Source organism: Ipomoea nil, unplaced genomic scaffold (assembly GCF_001879475.1).
Source record: "Ipomoea nil cultivar Tokyo-kokei standard unplaced genomic scaffold, Asagao_1.1 scaffold0178, whole genome shotgun sequence".
Classification (NCBI taxonomy): domain Eukaryota; kingdom Viridiplantae; phylum Streptophyta; class Magnoliopsida; order Solanales; family Convolvulaceae; genus Ipomoea; species Ipomoea nil.
Window position 1 is genome coordinate 95,802 of NW_017616606.1, and position 15,529 is coordinate 111,330.

Consider the following 15,529-nt stretch of genomic DNA (forward strand, 5'->3'; position numbering starts at 1 on the left):
GTAGGGGTAGGGGACCCGCCACCTACCCGCGGCCAAAAAGGGGAGCTCCGGCAACGGGCAGCCGGCGGGCGGGCAGCTGCCCGCCGGGCACCCGCTGCCCGGAACAGTAAATACCGGCGGGCAGCCGGCGGGTGAACGCCCACCCACCGGCTACCCGCTGGAAATTCCCACACTTCGGGACCCTAGCTTCCCCGTTTGATGTTCCCCCGACCCCCGTGGTGTCCCAACGGACTCCGTCCATCGTGCCTATGTCTAGTTTGATATTTCGGGTACCGTTCGTAGGTTGTATGAGTCTTATATATTGCATACTAGTTGAATTGGTATCCCGTTGACCTAGGTATAAGACGTATGAACCCCTTAGGAGCATTCTTAGTTGTGGATGACCACGCATAGGTTTCGTTATACGTTTTCCCCCCTTCCCAATGTGCTAATATGGGTTGCATGTGCTTGCTATGTGTTATGTGTGCATGTCACCCCGATTTGGTTGAGATCAATCGGGCTATACGGGCAGTCGGATGGGCTGAGAACCATACCGGCTGTTAACCAGGCTGGTAAAGACCAGTCAGGTATATAAATATTATATAGGACTAAGGTCCACTATACGGGCAGTCGGATGGGCTGAGAACCATACCGGGTGTTAACCAGGCTGGTAAAGACCAGTCAGGTATATAAATATTATATAGGACAAAGGTCCACTATACGGGCAGTTGAATGGGTTGAGAACCATCCCAACTGTTAACCAGACTGGTAAAGACCGGTCAGGTATATAAATATTATATAGAGCTGCGGCTCATCGGTCGGTTGCGATCGACCCCTCCGTAGTGTGAGACGGGGCAGGGTGCTGCGGGGCCGTGTCAGTGCTATATGCGCTGACCCTCATGTATGGGCATGCGATTGGTCCTGTGGCGCCAACAAAGTGTGCTATGTGATGAGATGAGAAGAATTGATGATGTGACTGTTATGGAAACGTGACCGTATGACTCTTACTAGTAATGCTTAATTGTGATTATTGGTTGTGCTTATCTATAACTGTGCCCTATGTGAGAAGTGTATATGCTTGATTATGACTATTGATTGTGTGTACCCCTATCTGTCGAGTCGGTTCCCTGATTTGAAAGCTAGAGTCTCGTAGGATATATCTTCATGCTTCGAAATGACTTTTCGTATATCTATATATATATATATATATATATATATATATATATATATATATATATGTATTGTATTTCAACGCATTGGAGTGGGTTACCAGCATCTCTCGCTGAATAGATATATTTGGCTTTCAGGCACAGAAGAGTAAGTCACTGGAGCGCGCTAGAACTTGGAGCGTAGAAGTAGATAGTTCCCTTTCGGCCTGCGTGCCATGGTTATACATTTACATTGTTGAGGATATTAGTTAGTTAGCCTGTGCACCTGAGTTCTCTAGCTCAGGTGTGGCATAGCACCCCGTACTCTTATATTATGTTTTGGGATTTAATGAGATTTCACCTTTATTTTATAAGTTTTAAATGTCTTGAAAATCTGGGGTGTTACAAGGAGACTCCACGGTTGCCGATTATATTAGCCGTGCGCGTGTCATTATGGAGGATCTAGCCTTGGCTGGTCGGTCAGTTAGATTGAACGAGATTAACCTATATGTCTTTCGGGGTTTACGGCCAAAGATTCAAAACCTAATCACGTCGCTCTCTGTTCGTGGACAGCCCGTCACCCTCGTAGAGCTAGCCGATTTTCTCAATGCTCAGGAGTTTATTCTTGGAATTGCCCACGATGGATCGCCGGTGGCCTTCACTGCCCAATAGGGCGGGCAGAATCTTCGTTCCAATCGCGGCAACAGTCGCGGAGGCCAAAACCAAGGCGGGAGCGGTCAACGCGGTGGTAGCAACAGCCGATCGCAAGGAGGATGCGACTGTGGTGGACGAGGCCGTGGTGGCAACGGTGGCAGCGGCGGTCAGTCTGAGTGTTAAATTTTGTGGACTTAACGGTCACACGACTCTAGGGTTTTACTGTGGTTATGATCCTCCTCCTCAAGCAAATCTGACATATCAGAATAATAGTTCAGATATAAATGGCTCTCAGGTATGGATTCTTGATACTAGGGCAACCAATCATATTTCTCCAGATATTGCAGCCCTATCTACATTTGAAGAGTATATGGTAATGACACGCTGCGTGTCGATGATGGTAAGGCACTATCTATTAGTCGTATTGGTCATACTTCTTTTAATACCCCATCTAGGTTTTGCCAATTATCTAATATCCTTCATGTTCCCAGTTTGTCTACATCTTTGTTATCTGTTCAAAAATTTGCTTCAGATAATAAGGTGTTCTTTGAGTTTCACCCATCGTTTTTTGTTGTGAAGGATACCAATACCAAGGAAATGCTTCTACAAGGCAATAGACAATCTTGTGCCTACACTCATGAACAAAATGGTCGTGTCGAATGAAAATATAGACACATAGTTGAAACGGGTTTAGCTCTCTTAGCTCGTGCATCTGTTCCATATAAATTTTAGGATTTTGCTATTGAAATTGCTGTTTATTTAATCAACAGAATGTCATCCGTTGTGTTAAATAACTCTAGTCCTTATTTAAAGTTGCATAACTCCCATCCTTCCTATTCTTTTCTTCGTGTCTTTGGGTTTTCTATCTTATCCTTATCTTAGACCATATAACCGTCGCAAAATGTCCTACAGGTCTTCTCTGTGTGTCTTTTTAGGTTATCCTGAATCGTTCCAGGGCTATAGGTGCATGGACTTATAGACTAATAAAGTTTACGTGTGCAGGCATGTGCGGTTTGATGAGGCTATTTTCGCTTTGCTACTAAAAATGTTTTGCAGACACCACAAGCCACTCCATAGGCAAAATCGATCCTACAGTACACTGTCGTAACATCGACTCTGCCAGATCAGCCTACGAGTGAGGCTGTTCCACCGGACCAGCCCGCGGGCGACACTGACGGGTCTGGACAGCCCGCACGACAGTTGGAGGCGGCACCAGCTACTGTTGCTACTCGTTATAGGGGGCGTCTGTGAGGAAAATCAGTGAAATCTACCACTCGGACCCACACGATGGAGACTCGCAGTCAGTCTCAGGCGCCTCCCAAAGCCTTGAATGCTCAGGTTTGTCCCACATATCCTACATGTTACACTCAGCGGTGAAATATCCAAAATGGGGTGAGGCTATGGACCAGGAATTCAATGTCCTTCTACAAATTCAAACGTGGTGTCTCGTACCCTCTCGGACAGGTATGAATATTATTGGGTGCAAGTGGATTTTTCGCACCAAACGAAAGGCATATGGCTTCATTGAGAGACATAAAGCGAGACTAACAGCAAAAGGATTTAATCAGGTGTCAAGACAAGATTTCTTTGATACTTTTAGTCCAGCCGTCAAGCTGATTACTGTCAGGTTACTTCTTTCCTTGGCTTTATTTTCTGGATGGACTGTTAGGCAACTTGATGTTCATAATGCCTTTTTAAATGGAAATTTGTCTGAGACTGTCTATATGAAGCAACCGCCTGGTTATATTGATGCTCAGTATCCAAATATGTTTGCTTGTTGAAAAGGTCACTATATAGATTAAAACATGCACCTAGAGCTTGGTTTAATCGTTTGCACACCTTTTTACTATCTATTAGATTTCAGGCATCAAAAGCATGTGTCCTTATTCTATTACTCACAGGGTTCTGATTTTGTATATTTGTTGGTTTATGTGGATGATATACTTGTGTGGATGATATACTTGTGATGGGGAGTGATTAGGAACTAGTTACTCAGTTGGTGTCAAAATTATCTACTGCATTTAAGATTAGAGATCTTGGTGAACCTAGTTTTTTTATTGGGATTCAGACAATTAAATGTAGTGATGGAATTTTACTTTCACAACAAAGATACATGAATGACATCTTAAAACGTGCTGGCATGGCCGAATGTAAAGAAATATCCACACCTATTTCTGTTTTGAAAATTGGGGTCATTAATGCAGACTTGTATGATGATCCTACAAGTGGTTTCGCTGTGTTTCTTGGTTCTAATCTTGTGTCTTGGGTTTGCAAGAAACAACGAACTGTTGCTAGGTCTTCTATTGAGGTAGAATATAAAGCTCTAGCATATGTCTGTGGTGAAGTAATTTGGATTGTTTCACTACTGAGCGAGATCCAAGTACCATGTATCTCTGTCCAAAAATTATGGTGTGATAATCTTGGTGCTACATATATGTGTGAAAAACCTATCTTCCATGCCCGTACCAAGCACGTAGAGATTGATTACCACTTTGTTCGAGATAGAGTTGCTGCTGGGGACATTCAAGTTAATTTTATTTCAACAAAAATCAACTTGTTGATATATTTACTAAAGCTTTGTCTAGTCCTAGATTTTCTTTTCTTAGAGACAAGCTACATGTTACTAGTATACCTTGTTCTTGAGGGGAAGTATTAGAACTCTATGTATTTGAGTCACATTATGACTCCTTATCCTAGTCTCCCTATGATTCCTTTTGTATATATGTCCTCAGTCTGTACAGTTGCAATTATTGTTTATTCAATACAATTTTATAAAGTTCTCATCTTCGCTCTTATGTCCACACTCAACACCTTATGCACTACTTTGCACCATTTTCATAAGTTGTGGTTTCATTTTATACTTTTTGATAGTTTTGTAGTTGAAGAGCTTATTTTACTTTTATCCCAAATTAATATTAAAGTTTAGTGGTAAGAAACTCGTTATGCCAGCGACTTGGATTCAATGTAATATTATTTTCTACAAGAAAAACTCTATTCTATATAAAAAATTTTAGAGTTATTTTCAATTTTGATCTTATGACTATTAGATTATTTTCACATTTAGTGCATGATTTATTTATTTTTTTTTGTCACATTTAGTTTTTTGACCAAATTTTCAATAAAAAATAATGACTATAGTTGATCACATTTTAGGCGCAAAATCGTACTGACTTGAACAACTCAATACTTTTGCGTATAAATGCATCATTTTGAATTCGAAATGTGATGTATTATGATAATTGTTTTCTACCAAAATTTTTGCTAAAAGGACTAAATGTGAAAAAATTATGTTTATCAAATGTAACAAAAGTAATAATCCATGACCAAATGTGAATATGATCTTATAGTCATAGGACCAGAAGTGTAAATAACGCATAATATTATTTATACTAGAACTTCTGAAAAAAAATTCGGCTAGTTGATATGATTAATATTGGAATCATCAAAATTGATTAATAACTGAAAGGTTACTATACTTGACACAAGTTATGACTTATGGTACACATTGGAATGTGGGCTATTAATAAATATTTATTTTTAATATATTAAAATTTCATTTTTAATGTATTGTACATTTATTTTTAAGCAATATATAAAAAATAAACATATGGAAGATGAAATATCATACCTTTTAACCTTAATTTGATGGTGCGGCATGCTTTGGTTTTTCTGGATAATTGGCTGGCAGTAAACAATGAAATATGGCCTAATCATGCTGTCCCTACGGTTGAGCGGTGGAAGAAGCCCGGGGGGGGGGGGGGGGGGGGGGGGAGATTTAAGCTTAATACTAACGTGACTATTGTTCAAAATGATAGAATAATGGGTTTTTGATGGATCTTACGTGATGATAATGATATCTTTCTTGCAGCCAAAAATATGTGTGTTAACGGATCTTATGGAGTGAAAGAAGCAGAAGTTTTTGGTATGCGAGCGGCGCTTAGCTGGTTAAAGGTACTGGCTTGGGGAACGTGGACGTGGAAACGGACTCTTAATTGCTTCATATTGCTATTTTTTCAAACTCTTTTAATTCCGCTTTTGGTTTAATTGTTGATGACGTTAAAGAGTTAGCATCTATGATTGATGATGTTAAATTCTACTTTGTTAAGCGATTTGCGAATCGTGCTACCCACACTATTGCTAGGGAAGCCGTTTCTGAGTCAGGTTGTGGAGAGTGGTTTGATACCCCTCCTTGTTTCCTTGTTGTTTGTCTTGCCGATGATCTAATGAATTAATCTTTTGTCTTCAAAAAAATAAATAAATAAACATATGGAGTAGTAAAATGAAAATGAATCTTCAAAAATTGAATATTTGTTATAAATATATCATTATGTGGACATTATTATATAACAGTATTATTTATGTCCCTAGAGAGGTTGCCGTTATCGTTCACGACGTTCCGGCTTAGGGAGGGTGTGGCGACGGTCGCTCACATTTTTTGTTCCCGATCTGCCTCCAATTTTCTCTCTCGGTCATGGCACCATTTTTTTCTCTCTGACCCGCGTTCCAATGGACGGATGCGACGACGGTTCAGTGCGACCAGCGTTCCGGCAGAAGGCGAAGCGCGGCGCTCCGGCAGAGGGCCGCGGCGTGGAGTTCCGGTAGAGGGTTGCGTTCGATCCTAATCTACTTGGCGATGGACACGGCGGTGGCAGGTTGCGCCGGCTCTGCTGCGTCCCCGTAGTGGCCAACGCTCTGGCGGAGCGCGGTGGCGACAGTGGTCACGCAGCAGCGGCAGAAGGCGTCTTGCGATCGACAGGCGCTTTGGCAGGCCAGCGGTGTCTCGCGATCAGCCGACACTCCAGCTGAGAGCGGCGGCGACGTTAGCTCTAATTCGCGATCGCTCCCGGTTTTGTTTTCTCACCTCCTTTTGGCGTTTGCAGGCAAAATTTTATGAGATGGACCCGGTCTCGGGCCTTTTTATTAAAAAATTTAAAAAAAAACAACTATTTTTTTAAAAATAATTTTGGACCTGGTGTTTTTAAATAAGAACAATATGATTCTATCAAGCTATTGTTATGTTTTGGGCCTGCAATTTTGGTTTGGTGAATATTATATTGTTATTCAAATTATTACTAAATATGCTCAGACATTAAATTGTTATTGTTGTGCAATTTATTTGCTTGGTATGATTTTATGAGTTCATATGCGTATTATATTAGCATAATATATAGTTTTGTTATTATGCGAATGACAAATTATTCTTTAGAGGTGGACCCTTCGTTTTTAGCCAGCCTTAGTATATATAGATATTTTTTTGCAAAATATCGATCTTGGCTGCTATCACTAAGTGGGAATTCACCGAGATTGGTTCCAACGGGAGCAATTACTCAGACGTCCACGAGCAATGAGGTCTTGAAAGCTAAACGCCCTAATTTTCCTTTTTTTTCTTCGCCACCATATGAACAATGACCTAATTTTCATTCAATATCTTTTCAGTGATGTTTTATTTTGGAAGATCTTTATACAAACATCTAACTTCTTCCTTTGTAGGTTCCGGTAGAGCTTCACTTTTACTCCATCAATTTTTTTTATAAATTGAAATGCCTTCATCCGATCAAATATCTACTTTGATCAAATATCCTTCATCTGATGAGTAGACATATGTTACTCGTTCTTTATGATCTAAAAAGACGGATATGATCTAGTACCTTATGGATAATGCCTATTTTATGGATTATCCTATGAACTTCGTCCATTTTTCGACGATTATTATATGACATTAAGCATTGAGGCGGAGTATCAGGTACCTTATGCTCATACCCAAATGGTTTAGCTAATTAATAAAGTTATGGCTTATTACTAAACCATTATTTTTCAAAATTTCAATGTGCCGGATACTTGGTGGGAAAATGCAATATTTATGCTAAAAAATTTGGCACACTGCATATCCTTATTCCCCCTTACATCTAATACGTGGTTTTCAAACAAACATTTCCCAAATCTGCGTTTCTATTCTTATGAATGCAGTCCAATCTATTATATAACCACCATAGCGTATCCATCTAAACCTCCATCTATTTTCTCCAATATTTAAAGCCCCTGAGAGAGACGCGATGGATACGCTGACTGCATGAAGATCGGTTCATGGCATTAGGGGGAGATATGATCAAAATTAAAATGGAATGCCGAGAAATTTCATGAAATGATCTTCAAAAATTAAATCCACGTACCAATTAGACTGAACTGGAAGTTCAGAAAGAAATCAAACATATCTGCCAAATAATCTATTTCATAAAAAGAGTGACTAGGTTCCATACATATTCTCCAAAATTGGACCATATATATCTATCAATACTCCTTGATGCCAGAAGTACGGGAGATTCATTGGGATAGAAAAATAAAGAATCGACAAACAACTAGATCTAGTAAAGTTTTTTGTCACTCTTGAAAATCTTAGAGCTCTTGAAAAATCTTAAAAAGTTATATATTTATGACGATCGTCCAGACGACGAGAAAACCCAGTAAATTTATAGGTGCACGAAATAATCATAATATTGGGTTGCGGAACAACCAGATATAAATATCCTTGGGAGATGGCTATAATCTGGTTAACTTTGAAAATTACTTTTATATATATATATGGGAGAAATTCTTGAAAATATTATAAGTTGTTGACAACACAGTTGCCTTCAAATTGCTCATATTATATGACAATCTGGATCCAGAATTAGATGCCAGAAGCGCCTAGATTGATTAATGTATAAAGAGAGCAATTAAAGGCATAAATAGCTCAACTCGCTAATATATTCCTTTTATACACCATTGAAGTATTAACCATGTAGGTTACAAATGGTGTTTGTACGAAGGAAAAACAAATAATGATAAGGTGGTAAGATATAAAGCGAGTTTGTAGCCTAAGGGTTCACACAGAAACCCAGAATCAAGTATACTCTCCCATAATGAATATCATTAAAAGTTCCGCTACATAATTGACAGAATAAAAAATTTAGATATGCAGCTTATTAAAGTCATGACCTAGAAATTATGGTTCATTAGACACTAATGTTTATATGAAAATCCTTGATGGATTTATAATTCTCAAAAAATGAAAGAGAGTAAATATCACAACATGTTTGTTGTTGAAGTACAAATGCTTTACTTAACTTAAAATAGTGAAGCAATTGATTGAGTAATTTCCTCTTAAAATAAGGAAATTATAGAAATGAATATATACCATTAGGTACTTATTAAGGGGCTTATTTGTAAAATAAAGGAGATGAAAAATCAAGTATTATCTCGACCGGTAGATCGAGCATTTCCTTAAAAGGAATTTCACATACTAATTAGTCTATGTCCAAATAATTTCCCGAAGTAGATAAATGACCATTTTAACCTAAAAGGATAATTCATGACCAAAAGTTCGCTGCTTCAAAACATCATTTTCTTAATACCTTTTCTTTGAGATAGATAGTTCCCAAATTCGCATATTATTTTTGTAATTTATAAAGAGTGATTTGGTGATTCTCCTAGAAAGAAAAGGAAATGATGTCAAATAATACCCATTAATATCCTTAGGGTATAAAATACGTCTTTCGAGAAGTCATTTGAATATTGGAATTGTGTTAAATGTCATGACTTGGATTGATATATTATAAATCAATCATTACTTGTTCTTATAGATGTACTTTGTACATTTTCATCTCATCATTACTCTACTATGCTCTCGTTTTGTTATAGCGAGTGTTAAGTTATGAGATGAGATCAAGAATAGCAAGTCAAGGTACAAATATTCATATTGATGCTTTTTGACATGAAGTCACCATACTTGGACAAATAAACGTATATAGTTTTCATGATATAAACTCCAGAAGAGTGATAAAATATTTGTCCAGAAGATTTGCTCCAGTGACAAGTTATCAAACGTATGCCTACAAAATATTCATAAGATTGATATGCGTAGGTAAAGAAAATTATTATATTTAGGAGGAGCAACAAAATATAAACTATAAATAATTTTATTGGTCCAGATGATCATGAGAAAATATGATAAATTCTAATGACAATCCTGAAGATTGTGTCATATCCCTTGATAAATTCTAATGACAATCCTGAAGATTGTACCATACCCCTTCTCTATACCCTTTTTGAAACAACGATTTTACTTTAAGTAATGTAGAATTTGAAGATTGTTATCTTCAGGGGGAGACGGGAGGTACATTCACTCGAGGCAATCCTGTAGATTGGGTCTTAAAAAGACTAATAGTTGAACTTTTTGCAGCGTATATATTCACTCGAGTAATTCCTATAGATTGGGTCTTAAAAGGACTAATAATTATATTTTTGCAGCATATACATACCATGTACTCTTTTCCTCACTAGGTTTTTCCCAATGGATTTTTCTAGTGCGGTTTTTAACGCGGTATGAGTATGATATATTAATGAGGGGAGTTGTATATAAATATTTAAATAGACAAGCCCCAAAATCCTGAAGATTATGCCTTGAAGGCAAATACTTAATAGACAAACCTCAAAATTCTGAAGATTATGCCTTGAAGGCAAATACTTAAACACATGCACAAATCCCTAAATCCTGAAGATTATGCCTTGAAGGCAAATACTTAATAGACAAACCTCAAAATCCTGAAGATTATGCCTTGAAGGCAAATACTTAAACAGACAAATCCCAAAATCCTGAAGATTATGCCTTGAAGGCTTATGGTTGTACTCTTTTTCCCTTAACTAAGTTTTTCCCACGAGGTTTTCTTTAAGTTAAGGTTTTTAACGAGGCAATCAGTATAATATACGATTTTCCAAATTCATGTACTCTTTTCTTCAACTAGGTTTTTCCCACGTGGTTTTCCTAGTGAAGTTTTTAACGATTCATGAATGTATTCAAATATACCATATCTATATACATTGTACTCTTTTCTTGTTCAGGTTTTTCCCACAGGATTTTCCTAGCAAGTTTTTAATGAGGCAAGATCGTGGATAAATAATGTCAAGGGGGAGTGTTATAAATATATCATTATGTGGACATTATTATATAACGGTAGTATTTATGTCATCTCTAATTTTGATACACGTCTATTTTCCCCAAAAAAAATAAAAAATAAAATAAAAAAATAAAAATTGGATACACGTCTGACTTTTTATCATCGTTATATCGTGGACGTGCACCGCGGTCAAAATGGCGCCGTTTCTTTAAGTAAAGAAACGACGCGCCGTTACAATTAACGGAATGCGTATATTTGGTATATTAATTATCAACTGACACTACAGTGTATTTAAACTGATACTGCCTCACGTATTATTTTATATATTATCAACTGAAACTGCAAATCAATTGAAAAGAAATTGTAGTTGTGTTGAAATGAAACTACAGTGTATCTAAACTGGCAATGTCTCACGTATTATTTTTTATATTATCAACTGAAACTACAATTGAATTGAAATGAAACTATATGTGTGTTGAAATGAAACTGCAGTGTATATAAAATGAAACTGAATAACATTTCACAATTTTTAGTGTATATTGTGTAATGAAGCTGTATTTATATCGAAATGATCGTGTAGTTGTGTTTTAATGAAACTATGGTGTATATAAAATAAAATAAAATAACATTTTCACATATTTGGGTGTTATAATATCGAATGAAACTGTAGTTATATTGAAATGAAACTGTAGTTATATCGAAATGAAACTACAGTGTATACAAAATGAAACTGAATAACAGAGTTACTTTTTGCGAAGTGGTGCGGAACGGCGCAAAACAGATGACGTTTCTTTTCATTAAATAAAATGAAGTCGTTTTGACTCGCGTTGCATAATCGATTATGCACCGCGGTGCACGATATAATTTGCCACTTTTTATGGGTCGTTATATCGTGCACCGCGGTGCATAATCAATAATGCACCGCGCGTCAGACACTACAATGTATATAAATCGACACTGGCTCACGTATTATTTTTATATTATCAAATGAAACTACAGTTATATCAAAATGATACTGTAGTTGTGGTGAAATGAAACTACAGTATATATAAATTGAAACTGAATAACATTTCACATATTTGAGTGTATATTGTACAATGAAGCTGTTATTATATTCAAATGATCATGTAGTTGTGTTTTAATGAAATTATAGTGTATATAAAATAAAATTAACTAACATTTTCACATATTTGAGTGTATAAATATTGAATGAAACTGTAGTTATATCGAAATGAAACTGTAGTTGTGTTGAACTGAAACTGCAGTGTATACAAAATGAAACTGAAGAACAGAGTTATTTTTTACGAAGATTCTGTTTCTTTTCATTAAATAAAACGACGTCGTTTTGACAGTGTCGGTTTAAACACACTGTAGTGTCTGACGCGCGGTGCATAATCGATTATGCACCGCGGTACACGATATAATTTGCCACTTTTTATCGTTTGGGCCAAATTGTATGGCCCTAAGACACTTTAACTTATATCAACAAATCCTATTAAAAACAGAAGCCCAAATTAGAATCACTTTCCAACGTTCATCTGGAATTTAAAATATGATTGTGACCGTTATACTGGGCCCAAAGAAGAACTAGCCGTTACTCTGCCACTTCGCCTTCATTTCTTCATTCATATTCTCCCTAGAATCGGAGCAATCTGGGAACTCATCAAAACGCAAAACCTAAATTTTAGATCATTCGAAACCACCAGCCCCTACTTCTCTTGAGTTGAATTTAGAATCTCACATTCTAAGCATTCAGAAACATGGCTTCAAGAACAGCCTCCAAAGATATAATCACTCTTCGGGGATCAGCCGCTATTGTCAGTGAATTCTTCGGTATGTATTTCCCTTCTTTTCCCCCAATTAGGGTTTCGTCTTTCGTTTTCTGTTCGCATAAGTATTGATTGTGTTTTTCTGTTTTGTTGAACCCACTTTGGCAGGTTATGCTGCAAATAGGTAAGAATCCAAAGGGGAAAAAAATCACAGATTGGAATTTGAAATATTATGTTGTTTCTTTTTGGGCTGAGATTTTGATTTTGATTTTGATTTTGATGGGGGAATTTCTTTGTTTAGTATTTTATACAACCGCGGTTTGTATCCTGAAGAGAGTTTCGCGAAGGTGAAGAAGTATGGGCTTCCGATGTTGCTCACTCAAGATGAAGGTGTCAAAACCTTCATTTCCAACTTAACAGCCCAAATTTCTGGTATTTTCCAAATATAATTTAGGGTTTCAGTTTCTATTGATTGTGACTGATTGATTGAGCCCAACTTTCTGGAAAATTTCCAATTTAATCTAGGGTTTCAGTTTCTATTTCTTTTGGATGATGGGGGAACCCCGCAACCCTTTTGGTCCTATCCGGCAAAGGACCACAAGGGAGTAAACTAGCTTAGGTTACCCATAGCAAGGGGGCAAGGATTTGAACTCGTGACTTTGTGGTTACAAGTGTAGATCTCTTGCCATCTTTGCTGGAGTTAACCACTGGTTTCAGTTTCTATTGATTGACTGACAGATTGATTGATTATAAAGTTTGGTATAGTCCATTGTGAATTGATGGATGGATGGATGGATGTTTCATTTGTTGTTGTATTGATGATTTAATGTTGAATTTTGCAAAGAGTGGCTGGAGGCCGGGAAACTACAGAGGGTTGTGCTTGTGATCATGAGTAAGGCCAGTGGTGAGGTGTTAGAGAGGTGGAATTTCAGTATTGAGACAGACAGTGAGGTTGTTGAGAAAGGGTAATTAATTTAACTAATCCACTCCTGTTGTTGGACCTTATTAAATATGAAACTAGGAGTTGAAGAGGAGGAGTAACATATTTTTTTTTTTTTTTCTATTTTTATCATTCCATGAAATTTGCAGTGTTTCAAGGGAGAAGAGTGATAAAGAAATAATGCGCGAAATTCAAGCGATTATGAGACAAATAGCTTCCAGCATTACATATCTCCCATGCCTTGATGAAGCATGTAAGTAAGCAAGCCTTGTTGATAGATATATCAACAACAAAATGATGTGTCTCTGACTATGTGTAGTTTCACTTTGGTGATGCATAATAGGCGTGTTCGATGTGTTAGCCTACACTGATACAGATGTTGCAGTCCCGTTCACCTGGATCGAAAGTGACCCTAAACTGATAGCAAATCCACAAATGGTCAAATTGCATTCCTTTGATACCAAGGTAATAATACTACTAATAGTAGTAGTAGTCATCTGCAGTTGAGCTAGCTAATACTCACACACATATTGGGTTTTGATTGTATTTGGTGCAGATACACAAGGTTGACACTCTGGTTTCCTACAAGAATGATGATGAGTGGGATGAGGCATGAATGAATGTTAGTTTTAGGCAGTTGTCTTTATTGTCCAATGTGTTTTAAGTTTGTGAATCGTCAATTCACATTTAGTATTATGTAAGTGAGAGGAAAGTCCTAAACTCTTTATAACAAGTATTACATGATTTATGTTGTTGCAGCTATTTCATTCATGTGATGTTTTGATTTGCTTCTCCAGATTGTGTTTTGCTGATATAGTTGACACCCAAAGAATGTATAGTTTTACATGATTTATGTATGTTGTTGCAGCTCTTTGTGTTTTGCTGATGATATTAGTTGACACACAAAAACACAAAGAATGTGAATTTTCCAGATACTATGACTAGGCCTTATTTTACACTAAAGTAAAACAATTTTGAAACGACTTTAAAAATCACACAATTCATGACTTTGTGTACAAAAATTGGTCAGTTACAAATGTTAAAAATTCCATGCTCCTCAATATTTTGTAGAGGAGAGTAAAAATATTCAGAACAAATCAAGCACCGTGGATGGAGAGAGAGAGGGGGGTTAGTTGGTTATCAACTAAACATATTTTATTATGCTCCAATGTTATCGACCTTGAGTTTCAAAAGTAAAACAATTTCGAAACGAGTTTAAAATCACAATCTCAAAAAGTAAAACGAGTTTTGGTACAATTAAAATTCTAATGGCATGTAATGACTCCCCCATATGAGAGGTCATGAGATCGAGCCTTAGTAGAAACGGTGTTAATCCTCTTTGTGCTTCATTTGGTTGAGAAAGTATGTAGGGGTGAGCATCGACGGTGTTGATCCTCTTTGTGCTTCATTTGGTTGAGAAAGTATGTAGGGGTGAGCATCGGTCAGTTATTATTTTTTAAATCTGCATTACCAACCGAACATACACTTTTAACCGACCGAAACCGGTTAACTGAACAACCAAATAACCGAGCATCCACAAATAATATTACAAGTAATTATTACAAGTAATATTATATATATATATATATATATATATATATATATATATATATATATATATATATATATATAATATTAATAATATAAATAATAATATCGGTTATTCGGTGACCGCGGTTATTACACCTTCATAACCGAATAACCAATTTTTTTTTTTTTGCCTTATAACCGGTAACCGACCGATAATCAAATTTATCGGTCGGTTATCGGTTATCGGTTCTATCGATTTTTCAGTAATTATGCTCACTCTTAAAAGTATGTATGAACAGATACTACAATGTAATAGAGTCAGTAGCATTTCAAAAAAAAAAAAATCTAATAAATAGAATTGAAAGACAATTAAAATTCTTAATTCCTAACTCTTAAATAGCAATACCGTATAATTAGGATTCCTAAATTTTAATTTGATTAGAGGAATTAAAATACAATTCTACATTTCATACGGCAGTTTGCATAGAGTTTAAATTAATAAATTATACGGCAGTTCATAATTGCGAATGTCAAAATTGCAATAATTGTTAATTGCAAAATAGCCAGAAAATTAGA

The 15,529-nt window shown here is 36.6% G+C and overlaps 1 protein-coding gene across 1 annotated transcript; it reads left to right on the top strand.

Annotated features, from left to right (window-relative positions):
• Positions 1 to 12,318: 12,318 nt before the first annotated feature.
• LOC109178649 (mitotic spindle checkpoint protein MAD2) lies at positions 12,319 to 14,185 on the top strand. The gene is made up of 7 exons (XM_019328188.1): positions 12,319 to 12,547; positions 12,652 to 12,667; positions 12,785 to 12,915; positions 13,328 to 13,448; positions 13,573 to 13,676; positions 13,767 to 13,888; positions 13,980 to 14,185. Exons 1-7 carry the CDS (start codon positions 12,475 to 12,477, stop codon positions 14,037 to 14,039), a joined length of 627 nt encoding a protein of 208 aa, XP_019183733.1. The 5' UTR covers positions 12,319 to 12,474; the 3' UTR covers positions 14,040 to 14,185.
• Positions 14,186 to 15,529: the final 1,344 nt, after the last annotated feature.